We start from the raw sequence: 19,647 nt of genomic DNA on the forward strand, positions 1-19,647 counted from the left end.
CGCAGAAAAAAAAACAAAAAGGGGGGGGGAGGGGGGGGCCTGTGGTTTATTTTATTTTCACCTCCAAATATAAAAAGACCATTTCCCCTTCTCTAAGATTCCCTCCTCATCCTCTTTTAAAAATGTCCCACTGCCTTCAAACCAAGCCAGCAACTCAGTGATCCCAGAGATCCCACCACCGAGGCAGATGAGATGTATTTGTACCAGTTCAAGACCATTATCAAGGTGCCCGAGGACAGGCTGCCTCTTACCAGTTGGCACAGCCAGCTCGGCAGGGAGGGGAGATGGCGAGGGAGCTCAGCCTCAAACCCTCCGCGTTTCCTGCGAACCAGCCGTCCCTCCGATGCCAAAACTTTGCTGGGCGGAGGCCGCCGTGGAGAAAGCGTGGCTGTGGGGGGCACGGCTCCTGCGGGATGCCGGCGTGGGATCGATGATGTCCTCCCCGCTCCCGGCAGCTCCCGCGATGTGATTGCTCCCTGCCGGCGGCACCGCTCCCAGACAAAGGCTGAGCTCGGCGCCCGCGGGCGGCTGGACCCGCGGTACCCACGCCGCCCCCCCGCCTCCCCCTGCGCATCCCGCGGACGGATCAAAGCTCATCTTTTGTCATCGAAAGGATTAACTCCCCGGGGAGCAGCGGCGGAGGCTGAGCCTACGCTCCCGCCGAGCATCGCCCGCTCGCCAGCACGCTCAGGAGTTTTGGAGCCAAGCTCCCGGCAGCTAATCCCCCTCGCTGCTGGGAAGGGCCGGCAGGGCGAAGGGACAGGAGGGAAGGGAACGGGGAGGAGTGTCCGCGCACGCACGGCACACGCGGCACCGGGCAGCGGCACCGGATCGGCGGCTGCGAGCGGGGAGCTCCGCTGGGAGCTCAGCCTTGAATAAAACCAGCTGGAGCATCGGGCGAGAGTATCGGTTCGCTGGGAAAAGTCCTTAAGGTAAAAGCCGAGACCGGCCGGCTTCTGCGCTGGGGACCGGGTGCTGGGCTCTCCGCCGGCGTGCTCGTTGTCTCTGACTTGGTTCTGTTTTTAAAGGAATCGATCGGGAAATGCCGGCGAAAGAAGTTGCCGAAAGCCAAGCTGGAATGGCCGGGAGCTGCGCGCCGGCGGCCCCGTCACACGCCGGGAGCAGCTGAACTTTGTGGGGTCCGAACATTTTTCTCCTCTGCGAACGCTGTGGGCAGCGCTAACGGGAGAGTCAGGACGGAACCGCACACCTTGCGCCTGACCGAGCCCGGGACAGAGCCAACCGGGGATTTCTGTCTCTCCAAGGACCATCGCCTCTGAAAATAAAAAAGCTGGAGAAGGGCGATTTATCTTTCTTTTCCAGATGACTGAAAATATCTACAGGATCCTGTCTCTCCATTTTTCATCAGTGGGTAGCACAAGGGAGAGATGGCAGAGGAGCAAAAATGATATCGGTCAAAATGATTCCAGCACCTACTTTTTCCTAAGGAACTTCATGCCCATAGGGGTTTTCTGCGGGCATTTCTAGGAGTGAAACCGAGGTATCACAGATGCATCCCTACTGGATCGTGTAAGAATTTGCAAATGAGAAATGTACCCCATCCAGACCTTCTCTGCCCGCTTTGCGGTACATGGTTTGGTGTAAGCACGGCAATTCTCACCTCTTTCTCTCCCTTTTAAGTCTCTTGAGCTTGGAGACCTCTTTCCTCGTTGCAATTATGATCATTTGCAACATCAGTGCCATCAAAGATTGGAGCACTTTCCTTTCCCAAATCCTCCCCAGCGTTAACAAGACTCTGAATTTGGTACAGCAAGTGGAAGCCACCACCAGCTCGGTGGTAAGTGTCCTCCAGGACCCCGAACAGGACAACTACCTGTCCAATAGCCAGTCCATGAACTCCAGCAACTTCACAGCTGGCCTGGACCACTTGTTCCAGTACTCATACTCGGACAATGACCAGCTCTACAAGGAGTACAAACCCCCTCCTCGAGACGCCATTCCTCTGCCCAAGGCTGTCCTCTACCTTCTCATGGCAGCCCTGGTGGTGGTGGCAGTGGCGTACGCCATCGTCGGGCATCTCATCAAGGACCTCATCTACGACTTTGTAGGTGAGTGTGGGCTTCACGCCTTGTGTGCTTGTGGCCAAAAAGAGCCTGGTGCCGAGCCTGGACCTGCTGCCTCATGTCTCTCCTTTGGTTTGGGTGGGGTTTAGACCAAGCCCAATTTGCAAGAGTGTTAGTTTATTTAATGTGCTGGGTTCTCTAAGCTGAGATCCGTGTTGACCATCTTCCCAGAGAAAACCCTTGGGTTTCTCCCCTTTCCTAAAGGGGCAGATCTCGTGCCTGTGTGCCTGGGTATAAATGTGTGTGCGTGAGTCTGTGTTGCCAAATGACTGTAAAACCCCTCGGCCAGTTTCAACTGAGCTTGGATTGGAGGTCTCCAACATGAAAAGTTTCATGGCAACAGATACCTGAGCACAGGATAACAACCCACTAGTGCACAGTGAAAGAAAATCTGCCATATGAGCTTAACCCCTTATTAGGCACCAGTGAGTCCACAAACTCCTAGGAAACACAGCTCAGCAGTCTGGTGCCCTCGTTGCCTTACAACAGCCATCACAGCCCCTGCAACAAATCCACGCAATGACAGCCCAAAGAGGGTGCATTTTTTCTGAGATTTGGCTTCCTCCTCTTTGGTTTCATCCTGTTGCTGATGAACGCCATCCCTTGCCATCGGGCTGAGAGCACAAAGACAGGGGCTGCTGTGGTCAGGCACAGTGCAGGCAGAGGTGCTTGGCTGCTTATGACAAGCCCTCAGTGATACTCTTGTTCTTTGCCCCATCATTTGTAAGTCTGGTCGTGCTGGGGAGTGCAAATGTGCCCAAATCCCATCTGAATCCCTGGCACTTTTGGCCCCTACACCCTGACAGCCATAGTGTTCTTTTGGGGGTCAGGGCCTTGCTTCAGCGTGCTGGCGACTGTTTTCCAGCTTGGATAGAGAGCCAGAAGGGATCCCCAGAGGGATTTAAGCTCCTGGCTCCTGCAGATGTGCACACCCCCCAAAAGCTCTGGGAGCAATGCCCTGCACAGGGAAATAAGGCTGAAATCCCTTTGCACAGCCTTGCTCTGAGCCTGACCCCCCGTCAGGGTTGAAGCTCTGCAGGCTCCATCTCTGCAGGGGGAGGGAGATCACACTCATCTGGAACAAAATCCACGTGTTCATTCATGATTCTTCTTTATCTCCCTGCTCCTGGGACGCAGGAGACACACGCCAGCCAGAACTCCAGCCAGTGCCTGTGGGTGGGCAGCACCCCTGCCTTGCTCAGGGGAGGGCAAGCCAAGTCCTTTGGGCAGAGGGTCATGACCGGGCAAGGGCCAGCAGATCCAGGACACAGAGATCTAGAGAGGAGTTATTTGCGACAAAAAAAGGTCAGACCTCCTGGCAGGTAGCAGTACTTGAGGTCTCACATGAGGCTGAGCCTGGAAAATGGCAGGGAGCTGCTGCTGAGGAGTTTTTCTTCGCTCCAGATGGAAGGGAATGGATGTATTGTCCTAAAGTGTTAAATTTAACACTTAATCAGAAGCTTGCCGTGGCTGAAACATCACCTGGCTCTGCCACTCATCTGATTTAATGCTGCCTTCCCCACAAAGGTAGGCAGTGGGGACAGCACCTAAAAATACACCCATTCCTGCGCTAAGATGCTTCAAGGACCAGGTCAGGCCAGGTTAGAAACTCCCCGGAGGCAGGGGCCAGTCCACTCCCAGTGCCTCCACAGAGCAGACACCCCTGCCCCTTTTGCTGTGGTCCCTGATGCAGGAGAGCACAGATGTGGGTGCTCAAAACCACCCCTTGGGTGGGTGCTGCAAAGCTGGGGGGAAATCCACAGAAACGCCATGCTCCAGGCACGGAGGGGGCTGCAGCTGCACCTGGGTCTCAGATGCGCTGCTTCCGGCTCGGCACCAATGTTCCCTGGTGACCTTTAACTTTAGCCTCTGCGTGGGACGAGGTCAGCAGGGTGCCTCTCCTCTCTCAAAGCCCTTTGCAAAGGGACTTCCACAGCCTTTCACAGCACCGTGGCCATCCCAGGAGCTGGACAAGCACAGGGACAGTGCTGGGGTCTGCTCGCTTCCTGCCACTTTGGAAGAAACCTTTTCCCAGTTTAACGCCCCTTGCTGAGGGCAAGGCATCCTCCCTGCCCCGGGTGGAGGTAATATCTCTCCAAATCAGGGTCAGAAATCCAGAATTTGAGCTTCCTCTCCCCTCCAGGCAGAGAGGAGAAGGCATTTCCCAAACTCCAGCAGCACCGCTCAGTGCCGGAGGCTGCCTCCAGCTCATCCTATTTAGCACTCCAGGCCCATCTTCCCACAGTTTATACACTTAAAATGAGCCAGTCCTCGGAGGAGAGCGGATGAGACCATGTTTGTTAACACTGCCAAGGAACAGCCTTTAAAGAGAAGGTTTCATTTGAATGAGTTTGCATAAAATTTCTTTAGGGACAGGACAGAGAGACCAAGGGACAGTAAATAAGAAGCTGCTCTATTAGCTCCCTTAACACAATGCCTGGATTTATATACTCGACAGCAGCTCCAGCCTCTGCTATCAGCGTTTCTGCACTAATCATGCTCAGAAATATACGGGAGAGATGGAAATAAGATGCCAAAGGGCTGGAGCCTGTTTCAGGGAGATTAAAGCGGGAATAGTTAATCGCTGCTTTAAACAGTCACTCGGAGGCATCAGGGATGATGATGACTCCTCAGTAACAGCTTGTCGGACACGGCTTGGGGAGTCAAAGCATCAGCCAGCCCCCTGCACTCACAGGAACAATGAGAAGCAGGTGCTGGGCTCAGTTTCGGATGGTGAAGGGGTTCTCGGGATGCTGCCAAGGTTTTTTCCTGTGAAATCTAAACTGGTATTTGAGACACCGACACCTCTCTTGCAGATGCTTCGTAAAGAATCACTTAGAGCTTGCCCAGGCATCCCCAGGGGACGGGAACAGTGCTGTGGTGCCCAGCAGGCTGGGGAGGAGTGGAAAATGGGAGGCTGCATTGGAGAAGGAGGAAAGATGCATTGTTGGAGAGTAGGAAGGCAGAGCACCTGGATATGGATAAGAGGGCTCTGAAAGAGCCCCTCTTCAGCTCTTCCTGCAGAGACCTGGCCAAGGAGAGCCCCGAACACCCTAATTTCTCTCCAGTCCCTCCTGCTTGCTCTGAGCTGACCAAGTCTCGCGTTTGGCTTTCCCAAAACTCATCAGATGTCTCTGCTTGGGGCTGCACGCGAACCCCCCCCAAGGCGGGTGGGAGGGAGGCTCCTGCGTGAGCACAGCTCAGACCCCACCACCACTTGAGGCAAATTGGGTCGAAGCGTTTGGAAAGCCGCTTAACTCGGAAGCGCTGGAGAGCTGCCAGAGCCGGCGCTGCGGCGAAGAGCTGGCTTGGCAAATGACAAGCCTGTCACCGACGTACGAGGCGCCTAATTACTGCAATCCGCGGGAATCAGCCCGCCCTCCCTCCTCCGGCCCCAGCAGCTCGCTGAATATCACTCTGATTTAAACTTTTTTTTTTAAAAAAAAAGGGAGGAAAAGGAGGGGGAGGGGGGGGGAAAGTAAAAAGTTTGACTGGAAACAAAGCTGTTGCCATGGAGACTGCACGCGTGTGGTGGCCGGGAAAGGGGAAAGCATCTCGATCCTGCGCGGGAACCGCACGGGAAGGGTCTGATGGTGTGCGTGGGAGCAGTGCCTTGCAGGGACACCTTGGCTGCTGTCACCCGGTTCAGCCAAGGTCTCCTCTGGGCTGCTGATCTCCAGTGGAGACCTTGGGGGAAACTTTTCCCTGGGGAATGGGCCCAGGGCAGATGCCCAGCTGGGGCAAGGCAGGGCAGGTTCACTGACACAGGCAGGACTGTGCTGGTGGGTGGCTTTGGGGCTGCTCAAAACCCAATGCCATCCTTGGAGCAGGGTCTTCCTTTTCCTCGCCCTTTTGACCCACCAGCCGTATTTTTATTTTTCAGCCTTATCTCCAACCTCCACATTTCAGGCTTCTTTAGGAAACGGTCTCCTTGAACAAAGAAACCGTGCGTGAATGTAGCCTTGCTGAAAATAGCTGCTGGGTGATCCTGCAGGGACGCGGGATCCACTTTTAATTGCTCCACACAGAACCGCAGGGCTCTAAAGATAATTCAGCCCACGGCAGGGATTTCAGACAGCGTCTTAGGCCCATCAGAGAGGACTTATACATCTTCTTTTCAAGCTCTGTTTTGAGGATAATTCCTTTGCCTCCCAAAGCTGTGGGAAGAAACCACGTCAGGTTCCCTTCTGCGTTCCTGTCTCGGTGCTAACCCACCTCTGACAGCCATCCCCTGCCTGTTTCCCTTCTGGTGCAGGGGCTGCATCAGGAGCTCCGTAGGTGTCCTTTAGGGAAGCCGTGGCTGCTCTAGGATAATTCACCACTGCCACTCACCGGCTGGGGCTGTTAGAAGATGAGCCACAGTGGTCTGGCCCTGCAAAAAGGGCCCACTCCAGGACAGCTGCATTTGCAGCCAAACCTTTGGAGCTCAGAGCTGGAGGAGAGGGATGGCTTCCAGCACACGCTGCCAGGCATAGACCAAGGCCTCAGGGATGCACTGTCCCACAGCAGCCTTCCCACTCCTGCCCTCGTGTGCTGCAGGGATGGGCTGTGTCAGGAGGGCTGTGTTTGTTTGTCTACTGCCCTGCCAGCACTGGTCTGCCTTGAGCTGAGACCGAGCAGGGCTCCTCACTGTCTGGTCACCTTCGCTCTGCCTCTGGAGGATATGGACAGCAAATATCCACCCCAGGAACACGCCTGCCTCCCACCTACCACACCTGAGTCACCACCTCGCAGAGACCCACCCTCTGGAGCGGCAATGCCTGATGGATGGGACTGGGATCAAATCCAGCCTTAGTCCAGGGCTGCTCTGGTGCAGAGAAGCTGTTTTTAAGAGAATATCGTAATTAATTGAATGCCTTTTCCATTTCACCCCTTTTCGCACCAGATGCTTCATGCTGGTGACAGCTCTGCAGAGGAGCAGTGTCCTTACCTGTCCATCAGCAAAGCAGAGTGCTCATGCTGTTTGGGGTGCAGGACAATTTTGACTCAGCCAGCACAGCAAAGCTGAGAAATTTCTGCAAAACAGGGAAGGAAGAACAGACATTGAATTCATTTAGAAATTAGTGAATGTGAGGGGGGGAAAGGGGGTTTCTAACAAATCACTGTTGCCAGGCGCAGACATAAATTTTCCATCAGAACAAACTGGGAGTTTTCTGCTGATTTTGCTAATGAATAAGTAGAGTCTGTCCTGCAAATGAGGCAGATACAACGCCCAGCTGCGACTGCTGTATCATGTGAAAGACATGAGGGATACCCTTGAACTCACGCCCACCAGGAATGCCCTGGCCATAGCTGACCCTGCCTTGCTGCAGAGCACAATGTGATTGCTGGCTCGGGACTTGTTTCGAAGAAAGAGGTGCTTCTGCTCCTGCTGATGGGAAAAGAGCTTTTTTAGCAGCTGCTTTCACACCCGGCTCCATTTAAAGCAAAACTAGAGCACGAGTTTGATTGTTCATCGAACACGTTGCCCCTTCCTTTCCTGTTTCCATCTCTGCGGGGACTGTGAATGTCTCACTCACCAGGCTGTGTTTAAATTTCAGCCTTTTCTCCCACCCCCTTCTGCTTGGGATGTCTCTTTTTCAGCAGCTGAAGTGCCTCATAGACATCCCACCCTGCCACCAAGGAAGGCAGGGGAGCGGGCCAGCCCCTTGGGGTGACACTGGGCACAGGGCAGCCCTGTGCCCCTCTGCACCGGGACAGCAGGAGGCTGCTCCCTGCTGCCTGCACTGGCAGGGGTTTCTGAGCAAGGACCAGCCCTCATGCTGCTGGTATGAGAAGGGCACGCTGTGACATCTGGGTGACCCCAGTGTTCTTCTGTCCCCAAAAACACAGCATATCCCAGGGCTCCTGCTTCCAGGGGTGCTGTGGAGGACTCGGATGGAGCCAGGGAGGTGCAGGGGCATTTTGTGCCACAGGGCTCTGCTGCTTGGGGTTAATAATAATAATAACAGAGTTGCTATTCCACGGCTCCTGATCTGCCCAGCCTGCTCTATCTCCTCTCTGCAGCTGCTTTGGATCAATCGCTCCGTATCGATCTCACCCCTCCTCAGCACTTCCCAGCTCTCTGTTGGCCCTGCAGACCCCAGCAGGCAGGCTGAGCCTTGGCAGCACCTGATGGGCAGCAAGAGGTGCCTCTGGGTTAAATGCTGCTCCCCAGCCTGGCTGAGAAAGTCACTTTGCCCCTCTCTTTTATCCAAGACATTCACATACACACCCGTGCATGCCCTGGATTGTGCAGCAGTGTTATGAGCTCCTTTCAGGGGCTGGGTAGGGGCAGGCAATGCTTTTTCTTATCTCCAAAGTGTGACTGTCCGGGGTGTGGATGTGCCATTGCCCCAGGAGCACACTGTGTGATCCCTGCTCGCCCCAGGTCTGCCCTCATCCGTCCCAGGTCCATTAGGTATCGCTAGGTTCAGCCTAACTTCACTCACCTTCTGACTGGAGATCGTGTGAACCCCTATTTGGACTTAGATCCAACAGAGGATTTTGTTTCCCTCACTTTTGTGGCTCATGCATCCCCCCTGCCAGCTGTAAGGGACAGAGGGAGAAACACCTGACGTGGTGCTGGGGGCTGCAGCTCCCGGTCACCACCCCGCCTTGGCTCCCAGGTTTGGCCACCCCCACTGCCTGATTACACCCCCCTGTGGGGTTCATCACCCGAGGTTTCCAGCCTGTGCTGGCGCGTGGCGCGAGGCTCTGCCTCCCATCCCCTGCAAACTTCCTTCCGCATCGGAGCGAGGCTTAATCCCATTGACGCCAAGGATGTGCAGGTCTCCTCTCTCCTCTCCTTCATCCCTCCCCAGACATGCCATGGCTGACCCCAGGAGACCTTGCTTTATCACCCACACCCTGGGAAGAGCCAGAGGGAGGAACTGGGGAGGATGGAGCGTGGCTGGGATGGAGCTGGTGGTGGCTGGCAGGGGACGTGAGGGCACTGACATTTTTATGGTGTTTCTCCGGGGTCCTGCTGGCAGGGGATCCTCTGCCAGCTCCACGGGGCCTCGCTCCCCTCTTCCACACATGGCAACACGCTGAAGTTACAGGCCATAAATGGCCACAAATAACATGTAATTGTGTAATTACTTCACTCCTTACTTACACAGTCAAATCATAAAGGCATCGCAGTAAATACCCTCTAATGACAGCCTAATTACATCTTCCTGCAGATTACTGGGTAATTAGATCCAGCAGGCTCCAGAAATAATTCCCAGGGAAGCAGTGGTTCGGATTAGGGCGTACAATCCAGCCTGCTCTTACCCAGGAGTCAGACTGCAGCAGCCTGACACCAGCCGCCTCCCCCGGGCACCCCGGCCAGCCACGTCCCCTTTGGATGCACCGTGACGCTTCTCCCATGCGAATGGCTTCTTCTGGTGCCCTTGGTGCTCTCTCAAAACATCCATCCCCTGCTTTTCTGCCTTTACCACAGTGCCTCATCCAGCTCTTGCTTCTTCTTCTGCCCACAAACGTCACCAGGGGTTCATCATCTGGCCACCAAAGCCACTTACCCCTGCTCACAGGCACGCAACGCTCTTTGCTTCCTGTTGCACACAGCGATCCTTATCCAGTGGCTCCCAGGATAGCTGAGGACCCATCACCCCTTTTTCTACAGGTTATTCCCCTTCTTCCCTGCTGCTCCCACTGGAGTTTTATGGCTGACGTCAAGGAAGGCAAGCTGAGAACTTTAATAGTATTTGTAGGAGGCAATCTTGTTACTGCCTTCGGATTCTCCTCACGGCAAGCAGCTGTGTGGGGGCTGGAGGAACCTGCAAGGTCTTAGGGGCAAGAGGCTCTGTCTGGAATGGACCAGACAGGGCCAGACCAGGAAGAAGATGGTGGAGTGTTTGACCTTTAGTCTAAATGCAGTAAAGCCAAGCAAAATCAAAGCTATAAAGGAAAAAAGCCCCAAATGAGCCTTCTGGGCTTGGCTGGTTTTCCCTGGGGAAGGGTTGTGATGGGGAGCCCAGTCTCTAGTGGGTGAGGGCTGTGGGTTATGCAAGTGAAAGCTAAATGTCCTGGTTGAGACTTGGGGCAGACACAGGGCTCCCCAAACCCTTTGGACCACTTCTTTGCTGAGTTTCCCAATCCCTCCTGCCAGCACTGCAGTGGCTGAGGGAGCTGTGGTGGTTCTTCTCCTCCCTTTCCCGTTGGACAACCAGCAAACCCAGCTAGCACAGCGATGAAGGTGAAGAAAATGGGGAAACCAAGGGAAAACAGTCACTCTCTGGACATGTTGCCTGTGCCCAGGGTGGTGGGAGCTCTACCTTCCTTGGGGAGAGCCCCCTCCTCCAGCCAGCCTGTGCTGGCAGTGGGGCACAACCCCTCCACTGCCTGTCCAGTTCCCTGGCAGGGTGGTCACCAACCCTGGCTCCAGAGCATGAGTATCATCCTGGAAGTCATGTTCTGCTCTCTTGGGGATGGTGTGGCCAAATGGCTTCAGGCTGGAGAAAAAAGTTCAAATATTGCATTGCAAAAACAGCTAAATTTTTGGCTTTTCTTAAAAGAAAAAGAAAAAAAAAAAAAAAAAGCTTTGGGGGGATCTCAAAAAAAAGCCCAAAATTTGACCATCAGTGCACATACTGAGCACAGAGAGCCCCACAGGTCATTCCTGTCTCTCTGCTCACACCTGAAGAAATGTCTGGACCCCAGTGGTGAGCCAAGAAATGCCACTCACTTCACACCTGGCATCCCACCCTGGCATTTGCTGTCATTCAGTCCCAGTTTTGCTGCAAAACTTTTTTCCGCAGCCCGTGAGAAAGACATCATCTCACTAGGATGGCATTTCTGTGTCCCTGCTCCATCAGGAAGCCTGTGTCCTCTACTGAAAACCCCTAATTGGAATGTCCTGTGGGGACACAAAATAACCCACGCTGCAAAGGAGAGAAATTGTATTCTGTGAGATCCAGTGCCAAATAAGCAGAGTTCCTCAGGAACAATAAAACCAGGCTGGTCCTTTTGTCTGCCTCCTGACAGCCACCTCTGCTTTATTTTGGTGGCAGAGCTGCTAAAGCAGAGGGGTGCTGGTGCTCCACTGCCCACAGCCACAAGGTCCTGGAGCTACTCTCCCCTCCCCTGGGTTTCCCCCTTTGGCATCCTCATTGCTGGTGCCTTCCCATGTCAGCAGGGCACGGCCTCTCACTGCCCAAACAGCCACATTTTTTAAAAGATAGCTCTTTGGGGAGCAGCACCACCTGCTTTCACTCAGCTGCACTCCCTCTGCTGCAGGGGATGTTTCAGTCACGCTGCCATCCAGCAGTGACATTGTATTTTGGAGGGGGATCAGTCACCCCCAGTGCCAGTGGCTGGATCAGCTCGGAGCCAGGTCCCTGTGCTGTGGTGACCAGCGAGAAGCACAGCCCCAAAGCTGCCATGGAGGGTTTGGGGCCCTGGCACGGCTGTAATGTACTCTCAAGGCAGAAAAGCCATGTCCCAGCCATGGCCCCAGCCCCATTTGGATGTCACACAGTTATTTAATCATTTACTCTGTCTGACGGCAAAACCCCGCTTTAGGAAATACGTTGCTAGAGACCCCAGATGCACACTTCACTTTGGAGGCATTTCACTCTCATTTTTGGGATTAACAGGATGATTTCATCTGCCTTAGCTGGGAGGGCTTCCAGAAACCAGCAGCCTGAAAACCAGCCCAGAGCTGGGAAGAGCAGAGATCCCAGCACCAGGGGAGTGGAGGGAGCTGAAGGGGCAGGGCTGGCAAGGGACACTCCTGGAGGGGTGAGCACCCAGAGCTAGAGGTAGGGTGTAGCAGGAGGCAGCAATTTTCGAGCCACCTTGAACTTTGGGAACAGCCAGAGGTAACCAGGGGTTTGTTTTGTGCTTTTCCCTCCTCCAGACTGGATCTTTGGCCCCAACCCGGATGACAACAGCAACAAGAGCGACATCAACTGCATCAGCAACAGCGTGAACGAGATGAGCGAGATGCCCGAGGCGCCGCGGCACCGGGACCGCCAGCCCCAGGACGTGGTGATCGCCATCAGCGAGACTTGCCACTTGCCACAGCAGACGTGACCGGAGCCACGCCCGGGCCAGGCGGGATGGAGCGGCGGGATGGAGCGGCGGGATGGAGCGGCGGGATGGAGCGGCGGGATGGAGCGGCGGGATGGAGCAGTGAAACACTGCAGCAGCCACCCCGCAGGACCGGGCAGGGAGAGGAAGGGATGGGCAGAGTGGAGCAAAGCCCTTCTCCCCCTGGTTATAGCAGCCTCTAAGGACCTTGCCGGGGTGGGCGGCATCACCCCTTCTCCCCGGCTTGTCAGCCCTGTCCTGACGTCTGCCCTTGGGTTTGTGACCCCCTTCTTTGTTCCCTGTGAATAGCAAAAAAGAAAAAGCAAGTGCAAAATACACCCACCAAACAAAGCTTGCAAGAGAAATGAGTTGGAGAGAGGCCGGGCTGCCCTTCGGCGTGCGGCTGTCCGGTGGCGTGGGAGTGGGGTGGGGAAAAGGGCAAAGGAGACAAGCAGGCTGCAGAGAAACGCGGGAATCTGCATTTCTGGGAGCTGCACAAAGGCACAGAAAGGTCAGCAGGGGCCAGATGCCCTGGTACATTGGTGATCTGCTTGGGCCATCACTCCTGCAGGAGTTTTGCAGCTCCTGCTCACGGCCCTTTCCAGCAGGTGTGTGCTGTGGCTCTGGGACAGCAGGGTGACAGCCCAGACTTCCCAGGGAGCTTTATTCCTCTACGCCTGTAGCCAAGCCAGGGCCATCACATTCCCTCCACCACTTCTCTGCTTGAGCCCAGCACCCTCTGACAGGGAGCAGCTCTGTTGGGGCGGGCTACAACCCCTTTTTCTGAGGAATGTTGCTGGAGAGAAGGACAGGGACCCATCTGCATGAAATCCAAACTCTTCATGAGGGAAAAGAGCCCTTAAATGCCTGCATCCTTCAGACTCATCTCAGCGTGACCACGTCCTACATCACCTCAAACTTCCCGCCACCCCAAGGGCTGCTGGCTCTGTACTGGGGCCAGCCCCACGTGAATTCATGGGGCAGGGAGACCTCCCTCTTCTCCCTGGACACCTTCCTCTTCCCAGCTAGAGCACCACCAACCAAAACTGCCCTTCTCTCTGCCCAAGAACATTCTTTATGATTTGTAACTCCAGGCAGATCCCTGCTCCTTGCTGTTTTAGGGGCTCAGAGGAAGCCAGCAACAGCAAATGTGCAGGGCAAGCTCCCAGACCAGGTGGGAAAAGGAGCATCCTGATGACTTCATTCCAATTTTAAGATCAGCTCTTACCCCACTAAGGGTTTTAATCCAGGATCCATAATTTCTTTGTATAGCAGAGTGGAAGGCACTGGGACTGAGCTCACTCCTTGTGCCTCCCCGTTATGAAGATCCCTTTACTCTCCACATCTCCCATGGACTTAAAAAAAGGTTATATTGATGTGCCACAGGGCCAGTCCTGAGAAAAGACTGTGGTCCAGACTTCTGCCTCTGCATCCAGGGAGACAAGTCCTGCCTTTCCCCAGCCTGCAGTACCAGCACACCACAAATAGCAGGGGCCAGAACAGCATTTTCCCCTTCTGAAAGTGGTCAAGGAAAATGGATGTGGTTTCAAAACTCCTGCTCCAATGGCTTTAACGAGAGCCATTACCAGCAGCCCCACGCTGGGGCTTTGTCGGCTTTTCAGCAAGCAGAGGCGGAGGGCAGTACCTGACACCTCCCGCCCGTAATTAACCATTGCCGATCGCACAGCGTTCTGCCACCATCATTTTACTCCGGGTTTTTGTAATCCTGGGTTTGTGGCGTGGCTGCCCTGGCACCTGCCAGGCTTTCCCTGTGCTGCTGGGGCTGTGGAGGGGAGCTGGGCAGTGATGCCCCGGCAGCATGAGGGGGATGCTGGGGCATGATCCCACCGGTCACTGTCAGCCCCTGGGAATAAGGCTGCAGCACCAGAGCTGGCTGTGGGCTGGGGGAACTGCGAAGGTCCAGATTCCTGGGGGACAGGGGGTTGTACAGGGAGGGCCCAGCTGCTCCCCTGCTCCTTCAGCATCAGCAGGGTGGGTGGACATCAGGGTCACCCGGGTGCCTCTGGCCACGGCTCGGGAGGGACAGTGAGACACTGTGTCACAGTGGCACTGCTCACAGACTGGTCCCTGCCATGGGGACGTGCCAGCTGGTCCCCCCACGGTGACGCATCTGCACTGCAGCCCCATCGTGCAGCTGCTGGAAATAAGGTGAAGGCTTCCCAGAGCACGGAGGCAGCCACTTCCACTCCAGCGGGGCTCTTGCTCCCTTCCTGAGACATTTGGGACCCCACATGACGTGCTTTGACCCCAGGAGATGCTCCTGCACCAAGCAGAACTCAGGGCTGGCGTGGCTGTCACCCACCCGAGGCCCCTGAGCGGGAGCAGAAGGAAGGAGCCCAGCTCCCTCCTGTGGCCACCCGCACCGGGGTCCGCCAGAATGTGCCGATCTGGGAAGGGGCTGGCGAGGAGGTGCCCTCAGCCCCCTCCCCTCAGCCTCTTTGGAGCCCCTCATTCGCAGGACTGCCAGGGATGTCCTGGTGCTGTGCCCGTCCCCGGGACTGAGCAAGCTCTGGGTGATGCTCCGGCAGTGTCCGAGCTGCGGGGTCACACCTGGGCAGCGCCGGGAGGCAGAGCCGGCACCAGAGCTCTGCAGGACCCCCTGGCTGCTTTCGGAACTGACCCCACTGGAACCTGCCACGGACAGGGGAACACCACAGAGGACAGCAGTTTCCCACAGCACCTGCCTTCACATCCCCCCATCCCTGCGTCATTGCCAGCATCTGGCACCTGCCTTCCCCTTGCTTTGTCCCCAAACATGTCACCAGACCCCACTGATTGTGAACATGTCAGAGTCAGTCCCAAGACCACAGAGCCATTTTGCCTCCAGACACTGGAGGCAGAGCATGGCTTTTGGCTGCAATAACCCCTGTCCCTCCGAGAATTCGGTGTTTTTCTGTCCAGCCATGCACCCTGGCTGCATTTTGGAGCTCATCCCCAGTACCCTCAGAGGACCTTTGAAGCAGGGTAGCAGGACAGGACCAGGCTGATGAGTGAGGCTGTGAGGATGGGGGAGTGCTCCACATTTTTGTTCGGGGTGTGCAAATGGTACAGCACCCTCGTGTGCTCTTCTCGCCCACCAGGACCCCCTCTCCAGGCTCAGCTGTCCCCCTCAGCCCTCTCCTTGCCCCCCACAACCTCTGAGCAAGGGACAAGGTGATCCAACAGCAGGGACCCAGGAAGAGCGTGGAGGGGTGCTTTGCCCAGGGGAGGATTTTTGGGGATGCTGAGGAGGAAGGGGTCTCACAAGTGTGCCAGGCTATTCTGACTGCTCCCATCCCTGCACCTCTTCAGTGCAGGAGGCTGCTCTTTAATTCCCTCCTTCCTCCCCTAAGCGCCTTAGGGAGCAGAGACGAGAGATGCTGGTGCTTTTTATAGCAGCCATAATCCCTGCTGCTCACACTGCCTGCGCAGGGCTGAGCCTCGAGAATGGGGGCTGCTGCCCAAAAACTGCCTCAAAACCCTTTGGCTCCCAGCACTGCCTCTCTCCCAATGCACAAATCCCACTGGGGTGGCTCTGGACTCAAGAGCCCTTTGCAGAAGGGGCGGGACAGCCACAGGTGCTGCACACTGACAAGGAGGGACAGGCAGGCAGACATACAGAGACACATGGATGAGCACCAGAACAGCTGCCTGGCCTCCCTGCTCTCCTCCAAGACTCGTGGAACAGGAACCAACCCCACAGCACAACCACAAAAGTCCTCAGGCACAAGGGAAGACTGGGAGTTTCTTTCCATCTCCCCCAACTTTACACAAGGGAAGCTGAGGCAGGGAGGGAGCAGGGAAGGGGCTCCTGGCCCTTCATCCCAGGAGCAGAGTCCATCACAGGGCAGCTGATGAGCTTTAAAGGTAGATGGAGCCTTTCCTTGGATGTGACCCCCAGGACATACGTGAGCTTCAGCATTTTGTCAGGACCATTTTGGTGCTGGGGTGCCTGGTTTCCCTCGCCCAGCCTGTGCCTGCAGAGCCACAGAGGGCGTTTGAGCCATCCAGGCTTCATCCCTGGGCATGAAGGGGACGGAGGAAAGGGGATGTGGAGTGGGGAGGTGGAAGGTTTGGTGTGGGGCAGGAGCAGGTTCTAGGAGAGGCATATTTCACCTCCTGTCCCTGTCCTGCTGGTCAGTGCTGTCCTTCCACCCAGCCCCAGTCCCTGTCACCACCCCAGGACCGCAGCCACCAAAGGAGGTCACGAGCACTGCAGCTGCTTTGTTCCCATGGCCATTTCTCTCTCCAGCAGCTCCGCTTTTACTTCTCTCCAGCCAAAAGTCCCCCAGACTGTGCACCCTGCCAGGAGGAACCCTTGACAGCTCTTGACCTTTTATTGTTTCTGTTCTACTGCCCATGGTTGGGCAGATGAAATCTCTGCCCACCCACCTCAGATCAGAGGGTCTCACAGGAGAGGGCAGCCTGGCAAATCCTGCCTAAAACCATTCCAGCCCTGCCTGCCCGCTTCGCCCTGCTGGAGGTCTGGCCCCCGTCTCCCACAGTTTCCTTGCAATACATTTGCTGTAATTTTCCCTTCAAATACCCCACAGGGGAAAGAAAAAACACCCCAGGGAGGCGGGTGGTTCTTCTAGGTCAGCCTGAGCTAAGACACAGAAAGAAGATTAATTTCTCAGAAGAGCAATTCCGATTTTTCTGCTGCTCCCCGCTGGGGACCGAGGCAGAGCTGGTGGCAGGAACACACTCATCTCCTGGGCACACACAGGTTTCGGTTGTCACCCCCGGGGGGGCACTGAGCAGGACGTCCCCAGAACCAAGTCCCACGTGGGAGGTGTAGGGGGATTTTTGCCCAGCGATGGGTGATGGAAGTGGGAAGAAGGTGGCATATCAGGGATGCTGATGGGCCAGGGTGGGTGCCCAGCACCCAGGGAGGAGGAAGGGGAGAGCTGTGACACCACCTCCTCCCTGCCCCCACAGCTGGGCTGGAGCAGGCAGGGAATGAAGCCCGGAGCCTGTCCTTGTCACCCACCCATGACCGCACACCCACGAGGCCCTGGGCAGTCACACTTGTTTTTCTCTCCCAAGGAGTGCTGGGAAGCTCTAAAGCCACCGGATTATTCTGCAAAGCAAAGGCCTGGCCTGCTGCCAGCCCCTGGCAGGGAACAAACAGCCTGGGGAGGCATTTCCCAAAGGCTCAGCTCATTCCTGGTTCACGCTCTGACTCTGTACCCCCGTTCAGCAGCCTCACAGTCACTCAGCTGCAGACACCAAGAATCTCAGGAGGGGGTCCCCAAAGGTGGAGAGGAGGCAGGAGGTTACCAGGACACCCCACTTTGTGTCTGAGCTTGCCTGGGCAGAGCATCCTCTTTCCAGTGTGGCTTCTCCAGGGTGTAGTAGAGGTTCAGCAGAAGCCAGGCACAGGGAGGGGAATGTCTCTCGTTCTCCTCTTTGCACAACCCTTGTATGAGGTTCTTTGGAGACCTGTGAACCTGGGGCAGTGGGAAGGAAAAGCTGGACGCCATCTGGAAACTCAGGACACAAGAATGCCACACTGGGCTGATTTACCCCAGTACTGTGCAGAGCAGGCTGGGTGAGGGATGATGACTGGGGGAGAGCTGGAGGATGGGGCCAGCCTGGGTACCATGGCCCAAAGGAGTGGACTGAATTCAATTGTCCTAAACTGGAGGTGCTTTGGCATCACGGAGCTCTTCCCGGGGATCTGGGGATCACCACTGCTGCCAGCACCAACACTTCAGCCTTGTCCGAGACCCTCAGAACATCCCCACTGCCAAAACAGGATTGGCTGAGGGCAGGGGGTGGGAGCTACACTTAGGTTTCCCTGCCCCATTTGTTGGCCTCTCCTGCCCCACACTGCCTGCAATGGGTCAGGCAACACAAAACCAGAGCTCTGCTCCCCAGAAAGGGATAGGCAGGGTGCGTGGGAGCTGCACAGGGAACAGTACAAGGGTCAACAGGGAGCATCAGTCTCCAGGTAAGAGGGTGGGGGTGCTGTGATCCATCCCCGTAGGCTGTGCTTGCACCCACACACCCCCTGCACCCACTCCCAGGGTCACCCCACAGCGATGCTCCCCATTCCAACGAGCCCATGGGTGCTGTGGGGCCACAGGGCCGCCGGACCAAAGGCCACGGAGTTTGGCCACCTCCCTTCCGACCACGGGGACCATGCTCTTTCTCCCCTGGGAAAAGGATATTTTCATGCTTCCTCCCCACAGGAACTAACAGAAATTGCTTAAATGGCTGCATTGCTCTGGGGACAGGCCCTTTCGGAGCTGAGCCGCACGAAGGGAAGGGAAAGCCCAGGGGACATTTTAATAACAAGCAAGGAGAGCTATTGAAGTGTTTTACTGCCTCGTTAAGGCACTCTAATCTCTGTGTATATCTGGGAAAAAAAAAAAAAAATTGGCTTGCCGGTGTTTTTATTGTAACAGAGGTGGGTGTTTTCTGGCACGGCTTGGATCCCGCCTGCTTTATCTGCTTGTTTTCTTACCTGATACCGGCACTGAACAGCCCAAGAGCAGCTCAAGGGCAGCAGCAGGCAGGGTCAGGGCCAGGCAGACCAGGAGGGAGGCTGTGGATCCGTGCTGTGGGCTGTTTCCCACCCACAGGTGCTCTGCACCCACCTTTCAGCCAGACGCAGATCCCCAGGGCGTTTCCCCAGGAGAGGTTTGGAATGTTGGCTCTGCATGTGCCTGGGCAAAGCCCAAAAGTAGGTGATCCCTCATCCAGGCAGCTCAGATATAGAGCAGGGAGACAACCACGAGGTCCCATCCACCCCTCCAGCACCGAGAGCTGGGATTTGGGGGATACACAGATTTTGGGACTATGGGCACCTTGGGCTGATGTAAACCAGGCTGAAGAGTCCATGCCCAGGGAAGCCCCTGCAAAAGTTCTCCTGCAGCAACACCAGGTTATCCAACTGCTGAGGTCTACATTCGTAAGAGGAATAGGCTGGGCATTTTATTTCTAAGGTTTTCTTCATGATTCTATTTTTTACCTCAGCCCAGCAGAAACTGGGGAAATCCTGCTGAGTCCTGCTGGCTCCAGCATCCCATTCCCCGTTGGCAGAAGCTCACGGAGTCAGAGCCGTGAGTCGGAAGGGATGCTGAGGCTGGGATGGCAGGGCTGGATAAGCTGATTGCATTTGCTTTGGAAAAGCTGGTGTTTGCATGAGCACTGGCTCTAGTGGTTTTAAAGGGATCCACCCAGGAGCAAATCCCAACAGCCTGATATCAGAGCTGTGCTGCTCCCACCCCGGCTGGGCTGGAGAAGTCTCTGCTCTACACCCAGATCCACGCTGCACCTCCTGGGTGGAGGAAGCCAGGGGAGCCAAAGCTGCCACCGCAGAACACAGGAAGCAAAGACTCCAGCACAGCTAACAGGGGGGGCAAACAGCTAAAATGATCTTCCTTGGAAATGCAGGGCAGGAAGGGTGAAGGTGCTGTCTGACACATAGTCCAGCCGAGATCAATACAGTCACCTTTGCTCCCAGGAGATGTGCCCTGGTACCCAGCTGCTTCAGGAAAAGTGACTTTTATCACTGTTGTGAGAAGAGACAGATGCCCAG

General features: G+C 55.8%; 1 protein-coding gene and 1 long non-coding RNA gene across 2 annotated transcripts; one reads left to right on the plus strand and one right to left on the minus strand.

The window, feature by feature from the left end:
• The first annotated feature begins 620 nt into the window (after positions 1–620).
• Positions 621–12,416, plus strand: LOC120756508 (uncharacterized). The gene is made up of 3 exons (XM_040072988.2): positions 621–932; positions 1,029–2,069; positions 11,929–12,416. Exons 2-3 carry the CDS (start codon positions 1,592–1,594, stop codon positions 12,102–12,104), a joined length of 654 nt encoding a protein of 217 aa, XP_039928922.1. The 5' UTR covers positions 621–932; positions 1,029–1,591; the 3' UTR covers positions 12,105–12,416.
• Positions 5,676–8,607, minus strand: LOC131378603 (uncharacterized). Its single transcript, XR_009208129.1, has 3 exons — positions 8,516–8,607; positions 7,015–7,099; positions 5,676–6,905 (listed from the first exon to the last, which is right to left on the minus strand). It is a non-coding gene; the product is annotated as an uncharacterized LOC131378603 (long non-coding RNA).
• Positions 12,417–19,647: the final 7,231 nt, after the last annotated feature.

The sequence above is a fragment of the Hirundo rustica genome, chromosome 9 (genome assembly GCF_015227805.2).
Source record: "Hirundo rustica isolate bHirRus1 chromosome 9, bHirRus1.pri.v3, whole genome shotgun sequence".
In the NCBI taxonomy this organism is placed as follows: domain Eukaryota; kingdom Metazoa; phylum Chordata; class Aves; order Passeriformes; family Hirundinidae; genus Hirundo; species Hirundo rustica.